General features: G+C 38.4%; 1 protein-coding gene across 1 annotated transcript in view; it reads right to left on the minus strand.

Annotated features, from left to right (window-relative positions):
* Nucleotides 1–3,345: 3,345 nt before the first annotated feature.
* LOC107707214 (sorbin and SH3 domain-containing protein 2-like) overlaps nt 3,346–22,306 on the minus strand; it is a 49,180-nt gene continuing 30,219 nt past the window's right edge. Inside the window, exons 13-30 of the mRNA XM_016511159.1 lie at nt 20,822–21,035; nt 20,582–20,696; nt 19,701–19,784; nt 19,101–19,157; nt 17,320–17,369; nt 16,583–16,758; nt 14,690–16,228; nt 12,676–12,761; nt 12,481–12,527; nt 12,208–12,322; nt 11,985–12,113; nt 11,443–11,634; nt 8,401–9,216; nt 7,121–7,321; nt 5,987–6,100; nt 4,899–4,948; nt 4,633–4,739; nt 3,346–4,346 (exon numbers count right to left, since the gene is read on the minus strand). Of these exons, the coding sequence (XP_016366645.1) occupies nt 4,285–4,346; nt 4,633–4,739; nt 4,899–4,948; nt 5,987–6,100; nt 7,121–7,321; nt 8,401–9,216; nt 11,443–11,634; nt 11,985–12,113; nt 12,208–12,322; nt 12,481–12,527; nt 12,676–12,761; nt 14,690–16,228; nt 16,583–16,758; nt 17,320–17,369; nt 19,101–19,157; nt 19,701–19,784; nt 20,582–20,696; nt 20,822–21,035 (4,154 nt within the window). The 3' untranslated portion in view covers nt 3,346–4,284. The remainder of the gene's footprint in view (nt 4,347–4,632; nt 4,740–4,898; nt 4,949–5,986; nt 6,101–7,120; nt 7,322–8,400; nt 9,217–11,442; nt 11,635–11,984; nt 12,114–12,207; nt 12,323–12,480; nt 12,528–12,675; nt 12,762–14,689; nt 16,229–16,582; nt 16,759–17,319; nt 17,370–19,100; nt 19,158–19,700; nt 19,785–20,581; nt 20,697–20,821; nt 21,036–22,306) is intronic.

Raw genomic sequence — 22,306 nt, forward strand, 5'->3', positions numbered from 1 at the left:
GCTGCTGATGAGCAGATTACAAACTATTTACAGAACACAATAACAAAACGATATGTCATATTTTCATGTCAACACAGCATGTGTTGCTCTTTTAAACATCTCCTCTCGGGAATGTAAACAATTTCAATAACACAACCACATAAGGGAACACTGAAAACTGCTTGGATTTCATTTCAAGTGATAATTCTCTTACTTTACCACCAAAAAAAAAAAAAAAGTTAATTTATCTAGCCTAGTGTCTTGATGTCATAGTTACATTACACATGAAGTGGCTCCAAAAACAGTTTTGGACACATAAACCATGCTTAAAAATGTATGAATGTCATTGCGTTAGTTGGTTTAAAACTTCAAACCAACCTTTTCTCCGAACTAACTTAACTTTTCTGAGTGTCTTGATGGCATAGTTACATTACACATGAAGTGGCTCCAAAAACAGTTTTGGACACATAAACCATGCTTAAAAATGTATGAATGTCATTGCGTTAGTTGGTTTAAAACTTCAAACCAACCTTTTCTCCGAACTAACTTAACTTTTCTGAGCCATTTTTGCAATGACTGTTGCAGTGACCTCAAGTGATATTTTTAGCGCATGTACAAAGTTCACACAGGTGTCCTAGCAGACTAGCACAGGTGCAGTTCATCACATTAACTATCTAATGACATCTGACAAAACAAACGTCTGTTAGAGATGGTTCACACAAAACGCCTTCTTACGTTCCACTGTGCTTCTTTTCAATCGTTTTTCCACGTTGTCATGTAAACATAATGCACTACAACCCCGTACGATTCTAGCGAATGAGCACCACATTTTTAAGATGTCGTGTCAAATGTAAACATCTCGAGATCCTGCATTGTGTCCATTCCAATGCGCTTCTTTTTTTATATTGTTTTTATATTTAAACATGCGATAGACGGACATATATCTTTTTTTAGACTCGCGCGCAGGAGCGCCGAGCAATCAAGCTAAACTTCAACTTTATAAAAACACACACACACACACACATAGAGAGCGTTCTCAACGTCCCGTTAAATTTTGCTCGATAACTTTTAAAGCTTTTTGTTTTGCTTAAATATTGTGCTTATTGCAGGTAGTTTAATATACAGTACTTACATTTTGTTATATATTTGTGATTAGTGTACAAATACTTGTTTGTTGTAACCAAATATACCACTATAGTATATTAGCAGGGAATGTAGTAAACTACTCAGAAATCCAATCAGAAATTGCTAGTAATTTTCACTAATTACAAACAAGCGGAAAGTAACAGTGATTTTTTTTTTTTTTTTAGGTAAAAAGGCTCATATATTTTTGCAAGTTGAGAATAGTGTTCAGGATTTTCTTGTTTATATGAAGCAGGAGTGTTTTTTTGTTTTGTTTTGTTTTTTGTGAAATATACTTCAAAAATCTTTGTTTTATTTACAACTTGATGTTACAGAGTACAGTAGGCCTAGTCAATATTTTGGATGCCATTCTTTATTTCAGTGCTGCCATCAGGAGCATTTCTAGCTTTTCCTCAGTACACCTGGGACATTTTAAAACTCTCTTTTTTGATACAGTTTTGGATATATGGATATAAATCGTCAAATTGCTAAGTTTCACAGTTGTCATTTGTACAAGAAGGGTGTACTGATGCTTCTGTCTGCCATCCTATTTATTAGCTATATGTATGAAATACAGTCATTCGTGCACGTGATACTTGTTTCCAAAGTACCTACACAGAGAGGAGCATACTGTACTGCACTACATGGCACTGGAGCACTATGCTCTTTATATGAAGGCCAAATTCTAGCTTGAGAGCACTTGTATTGTAGGCTTGAACAGCTCCTGGTTTGGTGTGCCAGGGACGAGCTGTTTGTCATGGTCTGAGCTGCATCAAACCGAGGAACCCCTAACACCAGAAAATCCCTCTCTAACCCAGGCTGTCACATCATGTACCCCCTCTAGTAATGAAAGGGACGGGTTGTCCAAAAATGAAAATTCTGTCATTTATTCACCCTCATGTTCCAAAATTCAAGGGGGTTGGAACAACATGAGAGTGAGTACATGATGATTTTGGGCAAAACTGTGCCTTCTAAGCATGGATGTTAACTGGGGTTTGCGCTCTGTTCCCAGATATATTTATCAAGTGCTTAAAAGAGCGTGTGAGAATTTGCTCCATTAAAAACAAATGTGGGAAAAGCACAGAGTCTAGACAGAAACCCCTGCCTCCTGTGAGGAGGCTGGATGGCTCTGGTTCTTTCTCTCAGACTGACCCTCTGTTTACTGTGTCTCCATGGCAGCAAGAGGGACAACTCCAGGACACCATGTAGCTGTTTATAGACTGGACGGTCTGCAGGGACTAGATTGCTAGCAGAAGGCCAATGTTCAGGATGGCACGATTGTCCTATGCACTTACGGAGACTGTGAATCCCACTGAGAACATAGTCTGATGAAAACTGATAGAATTTATTTATTCACTAGTCCACAGAGAAAAAAGACAAAGGCTTCAAAATCAATGATTGCTTTAACTTTTTTGGAAAACCTAATCAGACACTTTTTGTTTATTAATCAGTGGTTGCACTTGTTGAGGACTCTGCATGGCATTCCTTTATATAATTCAGTGATGTTATATTTTTTTCTGTTTTTGACCAATGATATTAGAGCAATTATCAGTTTTTATCCAATCAGAGTCCATCACACACTCTAATGTAATGTTCAGTCAGTGGCAGATAGGTTTAATTTACTGAACATATCACAGTGTTCTGTACTTTATAAACATGTGTTCCTGAATCGTGCATTATTAAATATTACAAATAGCCATGTCATTACATAAATTACGTGGCAAAATTATGCACCAGGAACAGCACAGTTTACTTCACTTCTGCTTAAGAATGGAAGACAGTCTGCCAAGTCTTTAACTGAACCACAATGAAGATCTCTGGTAGGTTCACAGAGCCAGATGAATTCTCATACTGGTACAATAATACGTTTGCACTGATGAGCAATTCTTTATGAAACAACATGCGCAGGATTTTACTGGTACATTAAGCACATTGACAGACACAGAGACTGCATAATTCCATGAGGTATAATATTGCCTAAATGACATATATTATTGGTTCATGTTTCTACTGACTGACACATTTACATTTCTTGCTTTACTGACTGGAATAAAACGGTTAGTCATACAGTCTCACTGGAAGATTGAAACGCTGCATATTTTAAATTGAACATTTGAATATGAGTGTAATCGCTGTGCTGAACAGAGATCATAGACATGTAGAACAATCAACAATATATTAAGTATATCATAATGAAAAACGTTTGCTGAATGATCAAATAAACAAAAATAGATTTTTACGTACATTTCCTCACTCAAATTGAACCAATCGGAAGGCGACATATACAAAATACATGGCTGCCAATTGCAGTTTAGTAATTATGACATCATGTGCTCCTCTTATTGGCCATAAATAGATTACAGTGTGTAAACCAAAAGTGATGTGCAAGGTCACCCAACACAGAAATATTATAGGCAGTAGAGACATTGAGTCATTTTACTACGGTCTTTTGCCAAAATGCTTTTTGTTATGGATATTGCATTCTCAAAAACGTTATCTCTTTAGATGGAAAAATATCAAAAATATTTTTCTCTTATCTGTAAAATCCTTCAAATGCTCAAAGGAATGTCTGGAGGAAGAACGTAGAGCCCTAGAAAACCAGAGGTCATTCTTCTGAACCAGAAAGTTAATAACATACTGAAACGATACATGTTGGCAGGAATGGTCATCTGTAATATCCACTGCCTGACACAAACATGACACTGCAATACTGTTCAGTCTATACAATCTAGATCAGATCAGACATCAGGTCCAGTGTACAAGGGCCACCAGCAGTAGATCATTCCTCACCTACTGTAGTTCATCCTTCCAATGAAAGAAAACGTGCCTCTTAATAAATAGAGCACTTGATTACTCATTATGTTGAAATTCATCAGCTTAACTAGAAGGCAAGCGAACTGATTATTTTCAACTATGAGAAAAATGTAGGCAACCAAATGTTTTAAAGCTTTTACTGAAATTCCTAATTAATGTAATGCTTTCCGAATGTAATTATCAACATATTTGAACCAAATGACATAAATGGTGCAATAACCCCTCGAAGGCCATTGGCTTTTCATCAGTTTCATCACTTTCCGTCAGTCCAACAGGTTGATGACTGGAACATGTCATGCTAATTCCAGCAGGTAGCTGTAAGTGACATTGTCCATCTCTCCACAGTAGATGTGCATTGGAAAAGTCCATTTATAGCCGCTTCACGTAGTTCCCAGGAAAGGTTCCAAAAAACTTGGTTCTCCTGGACGTTCCTAAAATATTAAATATGGAATGAGGCCAGCATAAATACTGTATGTATCTATCTATATGATAAAAAATGTAAAGGCAAGTGTGTGTATTGACATATAGGATTATTATAATTAGTAATGACAAATCCACCTTATATTTTTTTCTCTCCAAACATCCAAGGGCTGTTTGAACCATGACAGTGCTGGCAGTATTTTTTGGTTGGACAATAGCGCCAGCTAGTGGCAAATAAATGAACAACACTAAAACACTCCTTGTGTAGTAACCAGCAACTGGAGTTTACAGTCTTACCCACAAACCATCCATCATCACACTTCTCCATGACGTCAACAACATCTCCTTCCTTCAGTTCCAGCTCATCTTCATTTCGTGGCATGTAGTTATACAGGGCTTGAAATCTGTGAGAGGAAAGGCTCTTTAAGTGTGTTTTCCACATTAGGTTATATTTCAATATCTGGGTTTGTAATACTGACCAAATCCCACAATGGAATAATGCTAGCATAAAACAATAATCTACTTTAAATGTATGGATACAGAAAAGGGCTTGAAATACTCACGGTTCCCCTGCACCTTGAAGCGGATCATGAACATATGCTTGTCTTTGGGACTGAAAAGAGAGAAAACAGGAAAGGCCATTTAAATGTTTCCATCTCTCATTCTGCTGTATGTCCATCTGATACTGAGAGTTCCACTGTGCTCGTGGAGAGCCACTGATGCAAAGCCTGAGGCCAGACCTGGATCAGCTGTGTATCTGAATTATGTAAATGCTCAAACTCGGTTTAAATACAGATTTAAAAAAAAATTTGCACTTTTTTTCAAATACGTGTGAGATCCAGGACTACCGCGGCTCAAGTTCTGGTTTTCTAAGCCATCAAACAACATATTTTCTAAAATATGTTTGATTTGTGGACTTAGAAACAGTCGAGAAATGCCTTAAATCCTGAAAACGAGGACTGTACTCCCCTTGTTTGGAAGGAAATGTGGGGAATAGGCCGCTTGCCTGGCCCTGGGGAGTACACCTTGTTTAAGCTGTGTACACAGGAAAGATCATTGGGACAGTCCCACGAGTAATCCAGACACTCCAAACACATGGCTTAAACCAATACCGCATGTACAAGCCAATCATCTCAACTTCTTTGAGCCACAAAAACCAAAAAAGACTGCAGAGATCCACTATTTGTGATCTAGGAAGTCATGGACATGCAGGAAAAACCACTTCCTGACACACTTCCAGCATGCTGACCAAACAAAATGTTATCACTCTACAGCAAAGTTAGGAATTAAATGTTATTTTCTCGACCACAAAATGCACTAATGCACACAGACAGACAAGGCCATGGTGTTAAGAGTATCCCTTAGTCACTGACTCAGCATTCCTTCATATTGTACTGATGGAATGATACTGCGTACGGAAGCATCATACGCTGACACAAATATATGCCAGTATATATTGTATCATTCCTAATATCATTATATCCAGCTGTAGCAGCAAAAATGGAAAGAACTGCACTCAAAACAGTGAATTCCCAGATCAAATACAGTGAATGACATTATGCGTTGTGCAGGGATACTTTGAAAAGAGAGAAAACAGAATTTCCCTTGAGTCAAATGTGCCATTGCCACACAAGGTGCACATACTCCCTACCCTATGAGATGGCGAAAAGTTTTGACCTCTAACAGGCGATCCGCAGGACCTCCTAGACATCACAGGGCTACGAGGGGGCTTACCAACAACCACAACATCACGCCTTAACACAGACTGAAAGAACCAGAGCCGAGAGAAGCTGACATGAATGTTATGTGCAGTCATATATAAAAACATTTTACAAAAGTATACACTACCATTCAAAAGTTTGGGGTCAGTATGTTATTTTTTTAAAAGAAATTAATACGTTTATTCAGCAAGGATGCATTAAATTGATCAAAAGTGACAGTTAAGAGTTAAAAACGGAATGTTAAATAAATGCTGTTCTTTTGAACTTTCTATTCACCAAAGAATCTTGAAAAAAATGTATCAATATGCAAAAACTGTTTTTGACATTGTTTCTTGAGCAGCAAATCAGAATGATTTTTGAAGGATCATGTGACACTGAAGACTAATGATGCTGAAAATTCAGCTTTGCGATCAAAGGAATAAATTAAATTTTAAAATATATTAAAATTGTAATAATATTTAACAATATTACTGTTCTTACTGTTTCTGATAAAATAAATATAGCATTGGTGAACATACAAATCTTACCAAACCTGATTTTTGAATTGTAGCGTAATATATTTATACAAAAAAGTTCAAAAAATATTCTTCGTACAATTTACTCATGGACAGAATTGTGCCTGTTTCCTTTTGCTCTAAATGTCTCATTATTTATTCCGTTACCCAAGCATCCGTTATGAGCGCTCTTTGTTTGTTTGTTTCCATGCCAGTGGACAAAACTAATAGGGCAAGGCCCATAAAGCTAATTTAAAGGAAGGGTTGGGTGATTTAAATATGTCTACGACTTATTAATAATTAATAACTCTAGCTCCCCATATAACTGTAATAATTTACTGTATGTCAGACATATGAACTACATTGTTCTGTGTTTCATTTATGAAGCGCGCACACTGTGGTGCAATAAATCTCTCATGGAAATGCATACCGCAGAGATGATGTACTTTAAGTTATATAGGTCACTTTAATAGGGAATGTTAGTGCCTGTATTATGGAGTGGTAAGACTAGGGGGAAGGGTGGAGGAGGATGAGCACTAGTACAGTCACTAACAAGCAGCTTGTCTTTACCTTGACCTTTGGGGAGCGGAGGTCCTGTCGAGAGAACAGTTTTGCAGAGGGAGGGGGCGACTGTGAAACCCCGGGCAGTGGAGGGGTGGAGCGCGGGGAAGGGGGAGAGTATTTAGCCGATGAGGGCAGTGTGAACAGCAATGACATCTGTGAGGACGGGGGAGAGAGACGTGGAGAGGCATTCTGGGAAACTTCACCCTGCTGGTGTGGAGACGAAAACAGTTATACATGCCACAGACATACGTTCATCATCCTCTACAGATGCTTCAGGATTTAAAGGTGAAGTGTGTCATTCTTTGTGCCGTTAACGTCACCAAACAGAATTGCAAAAATTAGTGATGCGCTGAAATTCTAAAAATATTCATAACCAAAATGCGGCATCAGCCCTCTAAAACTATTTCGGCCAAAACCATAAATTCATTTCCAGCTGAGGTGGATAATATTGCTGGGTTTATAATATAAATTTTTATAATATTAAAATTAACTCCTTTTTAATCTACAGTATCTTCATTTTGATGAACCAACATCTTTTAGGCTATGCCGTTTTCTTTTTGTTGATGAGTAAACAAAACTTCACTAAACATTATTTGTAGTGCGCCTACCATCCAATAATTGCAATAAGCTTTGTGCTTCGTTACTTTTGGGTCTGAATGGAAAGATATAAACAGCTTGCAAACAATGTTACATTATATTTACCTCAGGAAAGCCGTTCCATAGCTTGTTAGTCAGACAAAAAAATAACTCCAGAGAGGAGCATTTTGCTAAATATATACACCATATTATATATTAATTTTATTTTTACTGAACCTGTTGTCTTTATTATTTAATGTATGTTTGAATAAATCTGTGATTTAAAAAATATCACAGCCACCATTTAAATGTTTATATTTCAACAAATTGGAGTAGAAATGTTATTATATCATTGATTAAAAAAACTGCCTAATATGCAATTTAAATGTTTATAAACAACTCAGATTTTTGAATGTTGATTGTTAAATAAATTTGATTTATTTTTATTATTATTAATATTCATTTTTACACTTTACTTTCAATTTAGCTTTTCGTCTAAAAATAAAAGTGATTTCAGGTTTGGTGTTTTGATAAAAAATTAATTTCAATGCATCACAGGCAAAAAATAACGACCAATGAAAAAAAAAAAAAAGTATGATCCAAAAACTTGAAATTTAGTATTAAGTCATCTAAAACATTACACACTTCTTCTGTAAGGAAATCTATTTTGGCTGTTCATTTGGGCGGTATAACCACACAGCGAGCACTACCTCAAAATCTGACCCCTCACTATGGGCGGGTTGGACTGGAGTAAATGTATTTGATGGCAGGGGTTCATTTGTCTCCTCTTCTATAAACAGTCTGGGAAGCTTTTCCATTATATCTGGTTCCTGGCGATAAAATCCCTCCTCTTCTTTGAATCTGCCCTTTGATTGGCTGGCCTTAATGATTGACACTAACTCCTCACACAGATCATCCTCGGGGTCTTTAGGTGGAAGAATGTCCAATGGGGATTCATATGCCTCTAAAACAACCAAGTCAACAGGGGGGTCTGTCTCGACTGGTTTGTGGAGGTCTTTGCGATCTGAGAACAACTGCAGTTCTTTCTCGGCTAAATCTGCTTTTTGGCTGGAGAGGATATCTATGACACTGCTAGACCTGGGGCTGGAGTCAAATATGGGTGAGGTGGGCGAAGGAGTGAAGGAGGCGGAGGTGAGGTAAGGTTGAGGTGACGGGCTGGGATCGGGGGACATGTAGGACTTTGGGGAGGTGATGGGAATGAAGTGACCCTCTTTGAGCGCAGGAGTGGAGGTGTGGGGAGTGAGGGCTGGAGAGCGGCCCAGCATGGAGGAGGCAGGAGAAGGGGAGATGGCAGAATCCAACACTTCAAAGTATGGCTGGAAATTGGAAGGGAAGGGAGGAGGTGTGGGGGCAGGGGTTCCTGAAGGAGACAGACCCAGAGTAAGGGCCAACCACTCGCTGGTGATGGCCTGAAGGTGTGCAGCTCTCTGTGGACTGGGAGAGGATGAGGAGAGTGGACGGACAGATGGGGATGGAGAGTTGTAGAGGGTACGTGCAGATGATGGCTTAAGAGAAAGAAGGAGAGAGGGAGAAACAGAAAGTGATAGTGATGATACACGCTGGAAAATAAGAGAACTGATAGAAAAGATAATAAAAGTGACAGGAGGACAGATGAAAGAGCATTCTGCAGTGTTACGAAAAAATGCCACCTAGAAACCCATGGTACAAAAACCACTTTTACATTCAGTAAATATGACTAATTCCAGATGATTTAAGCAGTTTATAGCTACAGTGTGGGGTTTGGATTCTGTTATGTGTAGATTACCGGTAATTACCCACCCATCATGTAAATTGGATTTCACATAATTTATGGCCATCATCAAGGGAAATTCTCTATATAGCATCCTAGAAATCGCTTAATTTTCTGTATAGAGTCATAGCTCTGCTACCGAAATGCTGTCAATGTGAAAGCTTGTGGCAGGCCTACACTCAAATATTGTAAAAACTCTGTATGTGGGAAACAGGCCTAAGACAAAAGGCATGAGCTACAAAGAAGGATATGCCATAATTAATCATTTTTAGAGCGCACTTGCTGTCTGTATTGATTTGTGAGGTGGAAACAACAACAAGGTCACTAAGACGTCATCTATAAACCAGCAATAAGAGTATCCTGTCCTCACAATACAAGCCTTCCACATTTACCCCCGGGTGCTTTTCAAGAACTTTCTTTTCTTATGAAAGCTGAAATGAAAAGAAATTGTGTATCTTGTAGGTCCTAATCTTGTAGGACACTTTCTGGACCACTGCATGTGTATTGTGAATTTGCATTTTTATCCTTAAGCCATGTTTAAAAATGTATGAATCTTCCACTAATGTTTGACAACCAAGTGTCCAAATACATTGTAATTTTAATAGAACACTACAGTTCAAGTTTGTGGTCAGTGCATATTTAATTGACTGACTTTCACATTGTTACAAAAGATTCATATTAGAAAAATGCATCATGGTTTCCGCAAAAAATATTGAGAAGCACAACTGTTTTCAACATTGAAGATAAAAAGAAATGTTTCTTGAGCACCTTAGTGATCATAAGAGACTTCTTTCAAAAACATTACCAACCTAAAAAATCTTACTAGCTCCAGTGTATATCTGTTGATTTATCATTTAAAAGCTTAAAAAACTTTTTTACATTTTTTTTTTAATTAATGACATTGATTTGATATTTTGTGATCTAATGCAAAATATCTATCTTTTTAAGAGTAGCTTAAGTGTCCAAATACAGTGTATGTACCGTAGTACAAAGTTAAAATGTGTTTGCGACAATGTTTGCTATAATATACTAAAAGATACTAGTCCAGTCCAGTCATATTAGTTCACCTTCACGGAAACTTTTCTTTCAGTAACAGCAGGAGCCAAGCAGCACATGTATAGCGCAGCAGGTCATGTCCACATTTTAATTAGCTTATACTGGATACTGTCAGGACGTGTGATTAATCTGATATAATCCTGCTCTCGTGTGAGCGAAGGAATAAGCCTATACTTCTTTGTTCTTTAGATGGAATTACAACTCAAGGGCATTTAATCTGAATTCAGGCTTATCTTACACAACAAGCCAAAGGTAATCTAAAGATGACAGAGGTGATCTATTTTGGCACCGGGACAGCTGCCATCTGAGAAAGGATTAATTTTATACTTGCCACCGTGTTGGCACTGATAGTACTGTACATGACCTATGGCAATATGAGTAACATGAGATGAATGAGAGGCTTTACTGCCTCTGACGCCACCGTTTGTCGGCACGGATCATGTATTTAAAGTGTAAGTCAGTATTTATCCAGATAAGATTATACAGTCACTTAAAGGGGTCATATGATGCCATTTTAAAGATCATTATTTGGTGTATTTGGTGTAACAGAATATGTTGACATGCTTTAATGTTCAAAAAACACATTATTTTTCAAATACTGTACATTATTGTAGGTCCTCTATGCCCCGCCTCTCTCAAACGCAGGCGTGTTTGATCAGCCTTCTCTTTTAGATAGAATAAATCCTTTTGTGGGAGACTTTGAGCTTTGTAACTCTGCAGATCATATACGTGCACAAACAGCTACATAACACTAAAATAGAAATCGCATCATATGACCCCTTTAACTGGATCATTTTGTGGATGTAAGTTACCTGAAATTCAGATATGTGTAGTAACCATGATTTAAACCTCACGAGACTGTAACATGATATATGTTTTAGACATTATAGGTAAATTTCAAGTGGACTTGCAGATGAAAACGTACCCTACTGTTTAGCCTGTCACTGGAGTAGCTGGAGGGTATACTGGGCCCTGGAGGTTGACCGGTACTTTGTACTGAAGCCTTCTTAACGACGTCCACATACGACACAGGAAAAATTCCTTGTTTGTTTGTACCTGGGATTTTTCCCTCAAACCAGTTCTTATCCACCTGCCGCAACAGAACAACACGCTCGCCCTGGAAGACACCAACACAAGATATATTTGGTGGATCAAAGGCAAAATTTCAGTGCAAAATGACAAAATCATAACCAATTATAATGTTTTTGATTTTTAATATACAACTATATGAAGAGGCTGTTGCTGGTTGAGGCAAAAGTTCCATGTTTTTTTTTTAATGTGTTTTCTGTCTTCTTAGAAATCTCTAAGAAATCTTAGATCTTCTGTCTTAAGATTTCCTTAGAACAGCATTTGGTAAAAAGTGAGGATTATTTAGCAAAAGACATGCTCATAAAGTGGTAAGAAACATTAAGAAGTGGATTAATGAGCACTTGCTGTTTATGACATCAGTACTAAGAAAATGTTTACTTTTCGTAATGAAAGTTCCACATTAGTATCAGCATTAAAGTTGTAGCGGGCAATTGCTTCCCCAATTTCTTTGCTTTGGGCTGGTGGAGGAGGTCTAGCTGGCTGATGTCTCTCTGAAGGGGGGATTTTCTGTGAAGAGAGAAGTTAAAAGAGGCTACTTCAGACTTCAGAAGATAGTTAATAATCATAATGATGTTCTATATATCATCATTTAAGTACACACCTCCACATATGAGATGGGGAAGATGCCCACGTGTCCGCGGTGTTCTCCTTCATACCAGTTATTATCTATCTGCCGAGTGATGTATACCGTCTCTCCTTTCTTAAACGTCAGCTCTCTGGAAGGAAATAAAAAATCAAGTTAACAATGTTCCACATGCAAAGGAATTATGCAAAGGAAAGACATAAATAATACATGAAAATGTACTGACTGATTGTGGCACATCAAATGCAGTAAAAACAGTAACTGGTGACACGGTTTGCAAGTTGTTCTTACTTTGCTGTCTGTGCTTTGAAGTCATATATTGCTCTGGCTGGCAGTTTCTGTCAAGCGAACGAAGCAAAGAAATCGAACTTTATTACATGCTGTCATGAGGTGGGTTTATTTGCAGTTTGATCAAAGCCTAGATAAAATATTAATGATACTACTAAAATTTTGCAGGAGCATATTACTATTACTATATGTTCCTACCTCTTTGACATCAGGGGTTTGTCTCCTGCTCTGTGGTGTGCGGTGGCCCACATCAGGGTAAGAGTATTCTCTGGATGTGTCCTGATCTAGAAAGAACAGAGAGATAAAACGATTCAAAGACAAGCCTCACAAAGATCCAACACTATTACATGCATGGGAACAAGCAATAGCAAAGGAAACAATGATTTGGGGCTTGATGAGAGAAATGCAGACAAAATAAAAAGAAAACATGAAAAAGTAAATACAAATATATATTTTATTGACCAATGAAAAGTAAATAATGTAAATAAAAATGTATACATATTTTGTTTGTCCATAATAATGAAGTAAGCTTCCATGAATCATCTCAGAAGTTGTTACACCCATCCTCTACACTCATATCCCCAGTATAGATCATGCGTATTTATACTAGAACCGCAAATGGTTAGCTGGCATCTGTGCCAACTGTGGGCAAGCCCCCTTGCTCTAAACAGTCTTCATTTATAAACACTGTGCACTATGCAAACGTATACAGTGTCGCATTTCTTAATGATTAAAAAAAAGCATCATAAAGCAATGAATTGCCAAAACAAATGACTAAAACTTTAGGTACTGAGGCTGATCTCATCATCTATGTCAGGTTTGACAGTGAACTGTGTTAACACTCATAAGAGAGTACGTTTCTTCTCAAGCCAATAAAATCTCAAATCTGTTTTTAGATTGCATGCTTCAGCTGCTCAAGTCATCTGTCCAATGCTATTTATATAGAGTGAAACTTCACAAAGTTATATTTCTTTTGTGGCAAGCCCACACACGAACTAGTGTTCTGATTCCCAGAGAACGTATGAACCTAATAAAATGTATACCTTCAAGCATCTGCCAAATACAGCAATGTATTATTAATGGAGTGGGAAAATAACTTTAAATAAATGTTTGATCAAAGAGAAGCAAACAAAATATAATGTGATATGAGAAAATGAAATACATAAGGACAAAATCAAAAATAAAACTAGACAAGGCAGAGGGTGTGGGTATGAGTCATGCTCTCTGACGTTCCCTGCAACATAACAATTCCTTCCTCTAAACCAGGGGTGTCCAGTCCTGCTCCTGGAGAGCTACTGTCCTGCAGAGTTTAGCTCCAACCCCAATTAAACACACTTGAAGCAGTTAATCACCATCTTCAGGCTTACTCGAAACTTGCAAGCAAGTTGGAGCCAAACTCTGAAGCAGTGGTTCTCTGAGCCAGTCCTGGGGAACCAGTGGTCTGCACATTTTGTATGTCTTCCTTATTTAACGCACCTGACTCAGATCATCAGCTCGTTAAGAGAGAGCTCCATGAGGCTTTCACACGCTATCGGAATTATAGTAAACACAAGTTTCCTAGTCAGAAATTGGACATGAATGGCCTCCCTAGTCGTATTTGCAGCTGGGAAACTGAGATAATTTTGATACATGAGTTGGGCGAGCCATAAACTTTAAATATGGCAGAGGAGAGAAACGTAGCATTAGTACTGTAAAGTTGTATTTGTTTTTCAGCCAGCTGAATATCTAGATAGCACTGTGAATATTTATACTGTATGGCTACCAATTAATGGAATGGCTACAGTTTATTCAAAACCTGTTGGACATTGACTAAATATCTTCTAAAGTATACCTTTTGGCTTTAATAAAATCTCCCCAAGAAACAGACTGGATTTCTGTTCTTTCTGACAACAAAGCACTTGAACATGACAAACTCTAATTACAACTTCAGAAGTGGGAAGTAGGACGTTTCCGATAGCACGTGTAGGCAGCATGAACTGAGTATGTCAGATAACTGAAATACAAAATGTACAGAGCGGTGGGTACTCAAAACCGAAGTTGAGGACTACTGCGCTAAAGGATGTTGGCCTTCCAGGAGCAGTTTTGAACACCCTTGCTCTAAGCAAACACATTAACAAACACAAATGGAACATAGCAATGGTGGAGGAGCAGAACTCAAACACGGGGGACAGAATGGGATTTGGGAAGCCAGAGATGGATGATTAGAGTCCACCTTGATAGCAGTATTCAAAGTTGTGTTTCCTTTGGTTGTTGTTGCTGTCTATATGGTTGTGAGAGGCACTATAGGACAGGCGTGAGTACTCAGATTGGTGAGTGTCCTGGCTGGGCATGCCATCAGGCTGTGGGTGGGAAGAGCGAGGCTGAATTGTTGGGCTGTTTCTCTCTAGTGCGTGTAGAGACGAATTCCTCTCAGGAATGTCAGGAAGCAACTCCACCAGCAACCTATGAAGGATGCTGTTGTCCGGCAGGTTACCCCTGTGCTTCTCAGCGCGGATGTGGTCGTAGATGTCTTTCAGGGCCGAATCTAGAGCCTCATACATACAGCTCTTAGAGTTTGGCACTCGGGAACAACTCAAAGGTGACAGGTTCTTCTGGCGGAAAGGCACTGGGCTGACCAGGAAGGCGAGTTTGCTGAGGCCGAACTCAGACTCTTCTACTCGCAAATGTTGCCTCCGGTCCTGCTTGGCCCTCTCGTGCTTGATCATAGTGGTGAAGCGCGTGTAGGAAGCCGGGCAGCGGCCCTTACAGGAGCTCACAAGCTGCCTGTGATAATGATGGTGGTGCCCAGATCCACAGAAGCTCTCTGAGGAGGCAAATGAACACACGTCAAACTCTCTCTCGCTACAGAAGGATGATCCCTCAATCTGGATGAAGTCACTAAGGTCAGACACTACAGCATCATGTTTGCTGTCTGAGTAGTCGTGTTGCATGGCACAGTTCTGTAATTGGTCACTGGTGACTTGAATGTGGATTGGCATGTGGGTGCTTATCTTGGGGTATTGAGGCCGTCCTTCAGGAGGATTTCTGGCTGGTGATTCTTCATCCAGTAATGACTCAATAGAGAGGCTACGCTTGGGACTGCTGGCCCTCCTACAAGAACTCCTGATCAGGCACTCGTCCCCAAGATTTGGCATGGATTTGGACTTCTGGATTAGACTTTCGAATTCAGAAATCCTATTGTGCACCATGTCCCGAGGCACCTCTTCGTTACAGCCCTTGTTGCCAGTGCGTCTGTCCTTCCGCTGTTCGCTCTCATACTTATGGATCCTGGCTTTGACGGAGCATATCACCGTAGAGTTTATCAGCTCTTGTCGGTTGATGTGATGCATCTTTTTGTAGAGTTTGAGGAAGCCTGGTGCATCGTGGGCTGAGCGGTGCCTTGTCCTCTCCCTAGGATCCTCAGATTCTTGGGCGCCAATGCATTGTGATGCCTCTAGTTCCCCGTTGTGCAACAAAAAGCCGGTGCTTTCCGAACGGGTCTGCACTTCCTTTCCCCTCCCCTCAGAGAGAAGGTCATCACAACTCCAGGATTTGAGCTTAGACGTGGTCTCCTCTGAGATCATCCAGTCTTCTGGGTTCTCTTGGGCTGTTTTCCAGCCTTCGGGGAGGCTGGAGAAGCCTTCTGAGACAGCTGGGACAGCTATGAAACTGTCCTCATTTTGCCCTTTCTTTTGATATGTGGATTCTGAGGTAGCATGGTTTGGACTTTGACAATTTAAATGTGCTGTGTGCATATTGCTCACATCCCCACCTTAGATATCCACCACAAGCAGCATGGTAAAAAAGAGACATGAGAAGACATTAAAAGGTAAGTGACCCACAGGAGAGAAAAGTAAGGATGTTTATACTATGACCTGGAGGAAAACTGGAAAGAAATCAGACATCAACAAGGCCTCGATGAATAAAGAAGCAATTGATATGCTACACTACACTGAGGCAAGATTGTAAACACTAAATAATTCATTGAACTTTATTCATGCAAAGGGAAAGTCGTTTAAAAAATTCAGCTTGCGCTGCGAGGAGCAAAATGAAAATTGTGTGTGAACCTTCTGTTGCTTATTCTTATAATAATGTGCACAAGTCTGGCTGCTTGTCTGATGTCTACCTTTAGTCCTGGTGGTGGCGGGCGAGCTGGGGCTGGTGAGGGGATTCCTCTGGGTGCTGCTGCTCCTGGGTAGCTCTAGTGGTCTGACAGACGTTTGTGTTGTGCCCACACTGCTCTGAGCCGTGGGCTGAGTGGCTGCAGGTTCAGATTTCCATCTCTTGTTATCACTGGCAGAGCTGCAGAATCAATGTGGTTGAAGATTTGTAAACAATATATTAAAAAACGTAATAAACAATGTTAAAACAGGTGAATAAGTTTAGAATGAAATGCAATCCTAATCTCCATTTGAAAGTAATGCCACGGTTTCTCACCTATACAGTGACCTCAACATATATTGGAAAACAAAAATCAAACCAAGTGGCATTTTTTGCATGTTTGCAAAATGTTTCACAAGAAGAAGTCTGTTAGATTTGATAGTATTATATATTATATATAATATATTATAAAATATTTTAGTGATTGATACAAGAGAATATTACAAATAAGACAAAAAGTAGTCAGACACTTTCTGAATGTTATAGAAGAACAAGTTCTGTAATGTCATGACCTGCACTATGCATCCCTTAAGACTGACCTTGGGACCAGTTGGTTAAAAGTCATTGCAAAAATGTTTTGAGAAAAGTGTCACTTTGTTTGATATTTTAAAAACATAGATAGATACTTTAAAAAAATCTATGCAATAAACTATATATTTGTGTGACTTCAAATAATTTCAATGAATTTACAGTTAAACCTACCTTGAGAGCCTTTCAAGGCTCCTCTCTATGGATGGCTGATAAAGGGAGGTCTGCAACAGATGAAGGAGAAAAAGCAGGGTGAATTCTTTGCTTATTATCCAAAATTACTTTATAGTAGGTTTCTTGATACCCAGCGCTCTCCTTCACAAATCCAACAATGGTTAAAACAGTGAAACTCCCAATGTCTGGACACAGTGATGTGGGCCAGCTGTCCCTTGAAAACCCAGCCATTCCCAGGACAGCTAGATGCGTTAGATCACTTACGAGGGTTTCTATGTCGAACAAAGCAGGGAATTCCTTGTACGCATGGCTGGAGTAGATCATCATCTTCCTGTTTGCTGAAGCTCTGAGCAGTGTTATCTGGAACAGCTCTTCAGACCAGCAGCAAACGCCCCTCGCATTTTTTTAACCCTCTTTAAAAGTAGCCCAAGCATGCAGTATCGGGAGTGTCTCCTCAGTGTGACACATTTACATCTAGTCAACATAAATACAGCTCTGAGTGACAGATACGACACTAGCAGGCTCAAAATTGGGCTGCAAAGCCTCTGTGACAATTTTTAGCAATTCTTTGTTTGGATTTACAGCTAACTGTTAACTGTTAGATGTAAAAACAGTTATGTTAACTGTTAACATAACTGTTACTACACTGGCCTCTGAGTTACGTTCTCTCCTTACAGTGGTCAGTAGCAGTTCACAGGGAGCAAGTGATCAAAAAAAACATTAAGAAAAATTCACTAAAACGCTGCGCCACTTGCATGTGGTAGTTATATGCCTGTGCATATGTCTTGATCACTAACAAATTCAGTTTAACTATGTGCAAAATGCACTGAAATATGCACTCTTTCAATAACGCCTCCTTTCTGTGTAAATATGATAAACATAGATCATTATAGATGTGCCATGATTACAAAACATATGCATTCAATGTTACTTGATTTGCATAATTCTGAATAGCGTGTGAAAACAACTTAGTGTGTGCAAGAAAGCGAAACTATTAATTTATTCTTAATTAATTATTCCCGTTGACAGCCAGCAAACTATATTTACAATGACAGAAAAAAGTCTGTGAGTGAAAGAGGAGATGTAATGTGATACTGTAGATGGCATGTCCATAGATCCTTCACCTACAACAAACACATGGACAGAATCGGCAGATGACAGCCAGGAGGAAGTGCTCCTGTCTCACGAGAAATAAATGATGTAATACTAGAATGAAATGTTATTATGATAAGAGAAGCAAATGCAGGTGCACATGCATTCTTAAGACTTTGGACAAAACATGTCCCACACTTTCACCTGCAATTACCTTTGTAAATAGCAGCACTTACACTTTAATAATAATAATCAAAGAGGATCATTAGAATGTTCTTAACACAAATTTACCATGCCATCCTAATGTGCATGCAAGTATCTATTTAATCAAAATTTTGAAATGACATTAGGTGTTTGCTAAAATTTATTTATTATACATATTTGCAAAGAAGCATATTACTTATATCAGATATACATTACAGATATACAGATATACAGACTATTTCTAAGTAATCCTTCTTTGCATAAACTTTTATTTTCTCAGTTCTGTAGTTCAATTTGTGGCATATCTCAAGAGTGCATTGCTTTACTCAAAACAATGGACTTTGTGTTAGAATTGAAGTTAAGTGATGTTAAATGAGGATGGGTTGAGAAGGCAGGCATTAGTTTCTTTCTGTTAATTTCTCTCTTTTGTTCTCCTAGTTGGTCAGTGAAGCAGTTAATCATTTAGTCAATCACTCATCCTTTACCTCTGCTTGGAATCGAGGAGAGCTCTCTGGATTGTAATCAAGACGTTTTTTTGGAGGCTTCACCCAGAGGTGGGACAGCGGCGGGAATAGCAGAGAAATGGTGACATAACAAAGGAGAAAGTAAAGTCACATGACTATGAAAGCAACAATGTGACGACCACAAACTAAAGTTGCACATATGCAACAAAAACACTACACACACTGCAGTACAGCTCCTTTTATATAAACACAACGTATAGCACGCCAAGCCAAAGACTACTAAACTACACACACCTTGCACAAAGAGTGAAAATCTAATTTGTAAAGTCATGCAAATATGGTCAAATTAATCCACAACAGTAGTTGAATGTGTGCAAATCAAAGCCGGAAATGCAAAGACACAAATTCTAGTGGGAGGAAGCAAGGCTCATTTACACAGAACCTGATATTGGTTATTCATCACACTCCAGCACATGTGTTACAGTGTCCAGAATTGTCTACTCATTCCAACCAGTCATTTCAGACATGTCCACCACAGACCGACAGCACGTATCTGACCTTTCCACCCCCACACCAATCACAAGCGGCATGCTAGCAGCACCAAACCAAAGCCACACTTACCGGCCGCCCAAACTCCAGTTCAGCAAAGAACTTATACCACGGCTCATTCTCTAAATCTATGTCCTCTGGCCTTAAGTTACTTGTCTGGTGTTGGTAATGAAAGCAAGTGGGGGAAGAAGACGAAAGGAAGGAATGAAACGAGGTAATCATGCGAATGTGACAGTCAGACACAGATGTAAAATGAGGAATGGCAAGAAATAAGGGAACATCGTTGATTTGTGAAGTTCAGCAGAGCGCAAAACTAGTATTACTTTGCTGAAAATAGCAAAAGAGCAAAGGCTTTTTTTCCCCCGCTCCTATCCAGCAGGGGGCAGCGGCACATAACAAACGCTCACTGCACAAGGACAAACTGCTCTAGCAGAAGCAAATTGGTTTCTCTAACCTTATTAGTGACCTTGACCACATTACGCTCTAATGGACCCGCAATTTATCTGCTCTATTGAGTGACTCTGCACAGGCTTGCTGAAGCACTTCTGCCCGATTAGGGCAAATGTTTGTGGAGGTTCTTTTAACAAATACAGAAAGCCTATCATGTAGCTTCAACTGTTGCCACATATATTGTCAATACAATTCTATTAATATACAAGAACTCAGTTTAGTCTATCAACATTCGGTGTATCATGCCTGCAGCGCTGCTGACACTGGGACTCGCCGATTGATAGTCGATCTGTCAACCCATAAAGCCATGGGGCATTAATTCTCAGATCGATATGTTTGTGTCAAATACTAAACTCAAATTGTAAAAATGCCTCATAAATTTAATGCACATTGTGTAACCAAGTTACTTTCAATCTAGGCTCATTTAATTCCATTCATTGCCATTTTAAAAGTTCACACAAAAATGATAAAATATTAAACTTTAAAAGTCACTGAATACTTACCGCTCTCTCTTGCTCTAAAACAGATGACTTCCCCGGCTCATAGTCAAAGATGCTTCTCGGCTCTGCTCTGTATTTCCGTGTGTCCACCTTTCTGTCAGGAGGCCCCCACTCATTCCTGAGAGACAAATATTGCCTGAAAATTGAGACTTAGTAGCTGTTTTCACATCTGAAAATCCTTTAAATTAAGTTTGCTTGAGAAGTATTGTTGTCATAGTATAAGCATGGATGGGTGATTCTCACATGTCAGGTGTGCTCCTGCCTCTCTGTGGTGCCTCCCTTTCGCTGGATCTCTGCTGTGTGGATGCTGATGTGGGCAGAGGGGTCGGGAGAGAAGAGGAGGCAGGCACCCTGAGACCGTATATTCCGTTATCAGAGACACTCTTGGTGATGGGCCGGTAGGTGCTGGTTTTAGGTGCAGGATGGGCCTGAACAGCATTAGGTGCAGCATGCTTATCTGAAAGAAATAACAACACATAATATACTGTAACAAATATATAATACTAAATGTAATAAATGATTTAATAAATAATAATAAACGATACTAAATAATTCCTCCAAATTAATACAGTACATTGTAACCAATTTTTACAGTGTTTTTTGTTTTTTTTTGTATATATGTGACCCTGGACCACAAAACCAGTCATATGGGTCAATTTTTTAAAATTGAGATTCATACATCATCTGAAAGCTGAATAAATAAGCTATCCATTGATGTATTTGGCTGAGATACAACTATTTGAAAATCTGGAATCTGAGTGTGCAAAAAAATCTAGATATTGAGAAAATCACCTTTAAAGTTGTCCAAATGAAGTTCTTATATGAATATTACTAATCAAAAATTAAGTTTTGATATATTTACGGTAGGAATTTTACAAAATATCTTCATGGAACATGATCTTTACTTAATATCCGAATGATTTTTGGCATAAAAGAAAAATCGATAATTTTGACCCATACAATGTATTGTTGGCTATTGCTACAAATATACCCGTGCTACTTATGACTGTTTTTGTGGTTCAGGGTCACATATTAGAATTATTTATTATTAGAATAGAGTCATATGACACTAAAGGCTGATGTAATGATGCTGAAAATTCAGCTTTGACATTACAGGAATAAATTACATTTTAAAATATTTTCAAATTGTTTATCAAAATTGTAATAACAGTTTACAAGATTAAGTCAAGTCAAGTCAAGTCACCTTTATTTATATAGCGCTTTTAACAATACAGATTGTGTCAAAGCAACTGAACAGCATTAATTAGGAAAATAGTGTGTCAATAATGCAAAAATGACAATAGTAAACACTCATTTTTCAGTTAAAGGCAGTTCATCATTGAATTCAGTGATGAATATCTGTTTTATTACACAATATTTAAAATGTTCTCTTACGCTTACCAAGGTTGCATTTATTTGCTAGAGTATAATTTTGATATAAAAATGCTTAAAAACTTATCAAATAAATGCAGCCTTTGTAAGCATATTAGGCATTATTCTAAACTTGGCTGGCAATGCATATGTGTCCATATAACATTTTGTTGACATTATAAATTAATTTGTAATAAAGTAATAATCTTTAATTATTTAATTATTAAATGAATTGCTTTTTACTTTTTAAAAAACAATAAAAAATGTAACTGCAGACATTATGCATAAAATTATGTACAACTATTTTTATTACTATGGTAAGTATCTGTAATGTGCAACAAGGACGCTAAAATAAAG

This window comes from Sinocyclocheilus rhinocerous, unplaced genomic scaffold (genome assembly GCF_001515625.1).
Source record: "Sinocyclocheilus rhinocerous isolate Xijiao unplaced genomic scaffold, SAMN03320098_v1.1 scaffold174, whole genome shotgun sequence".
NCBI lineage: Eukaryota > Metazoa > Chordata > Actinopteri > Cypriniformes > Cyprinidae > Sinocyclocheilus > Sinocyclocheilus rhinocerous.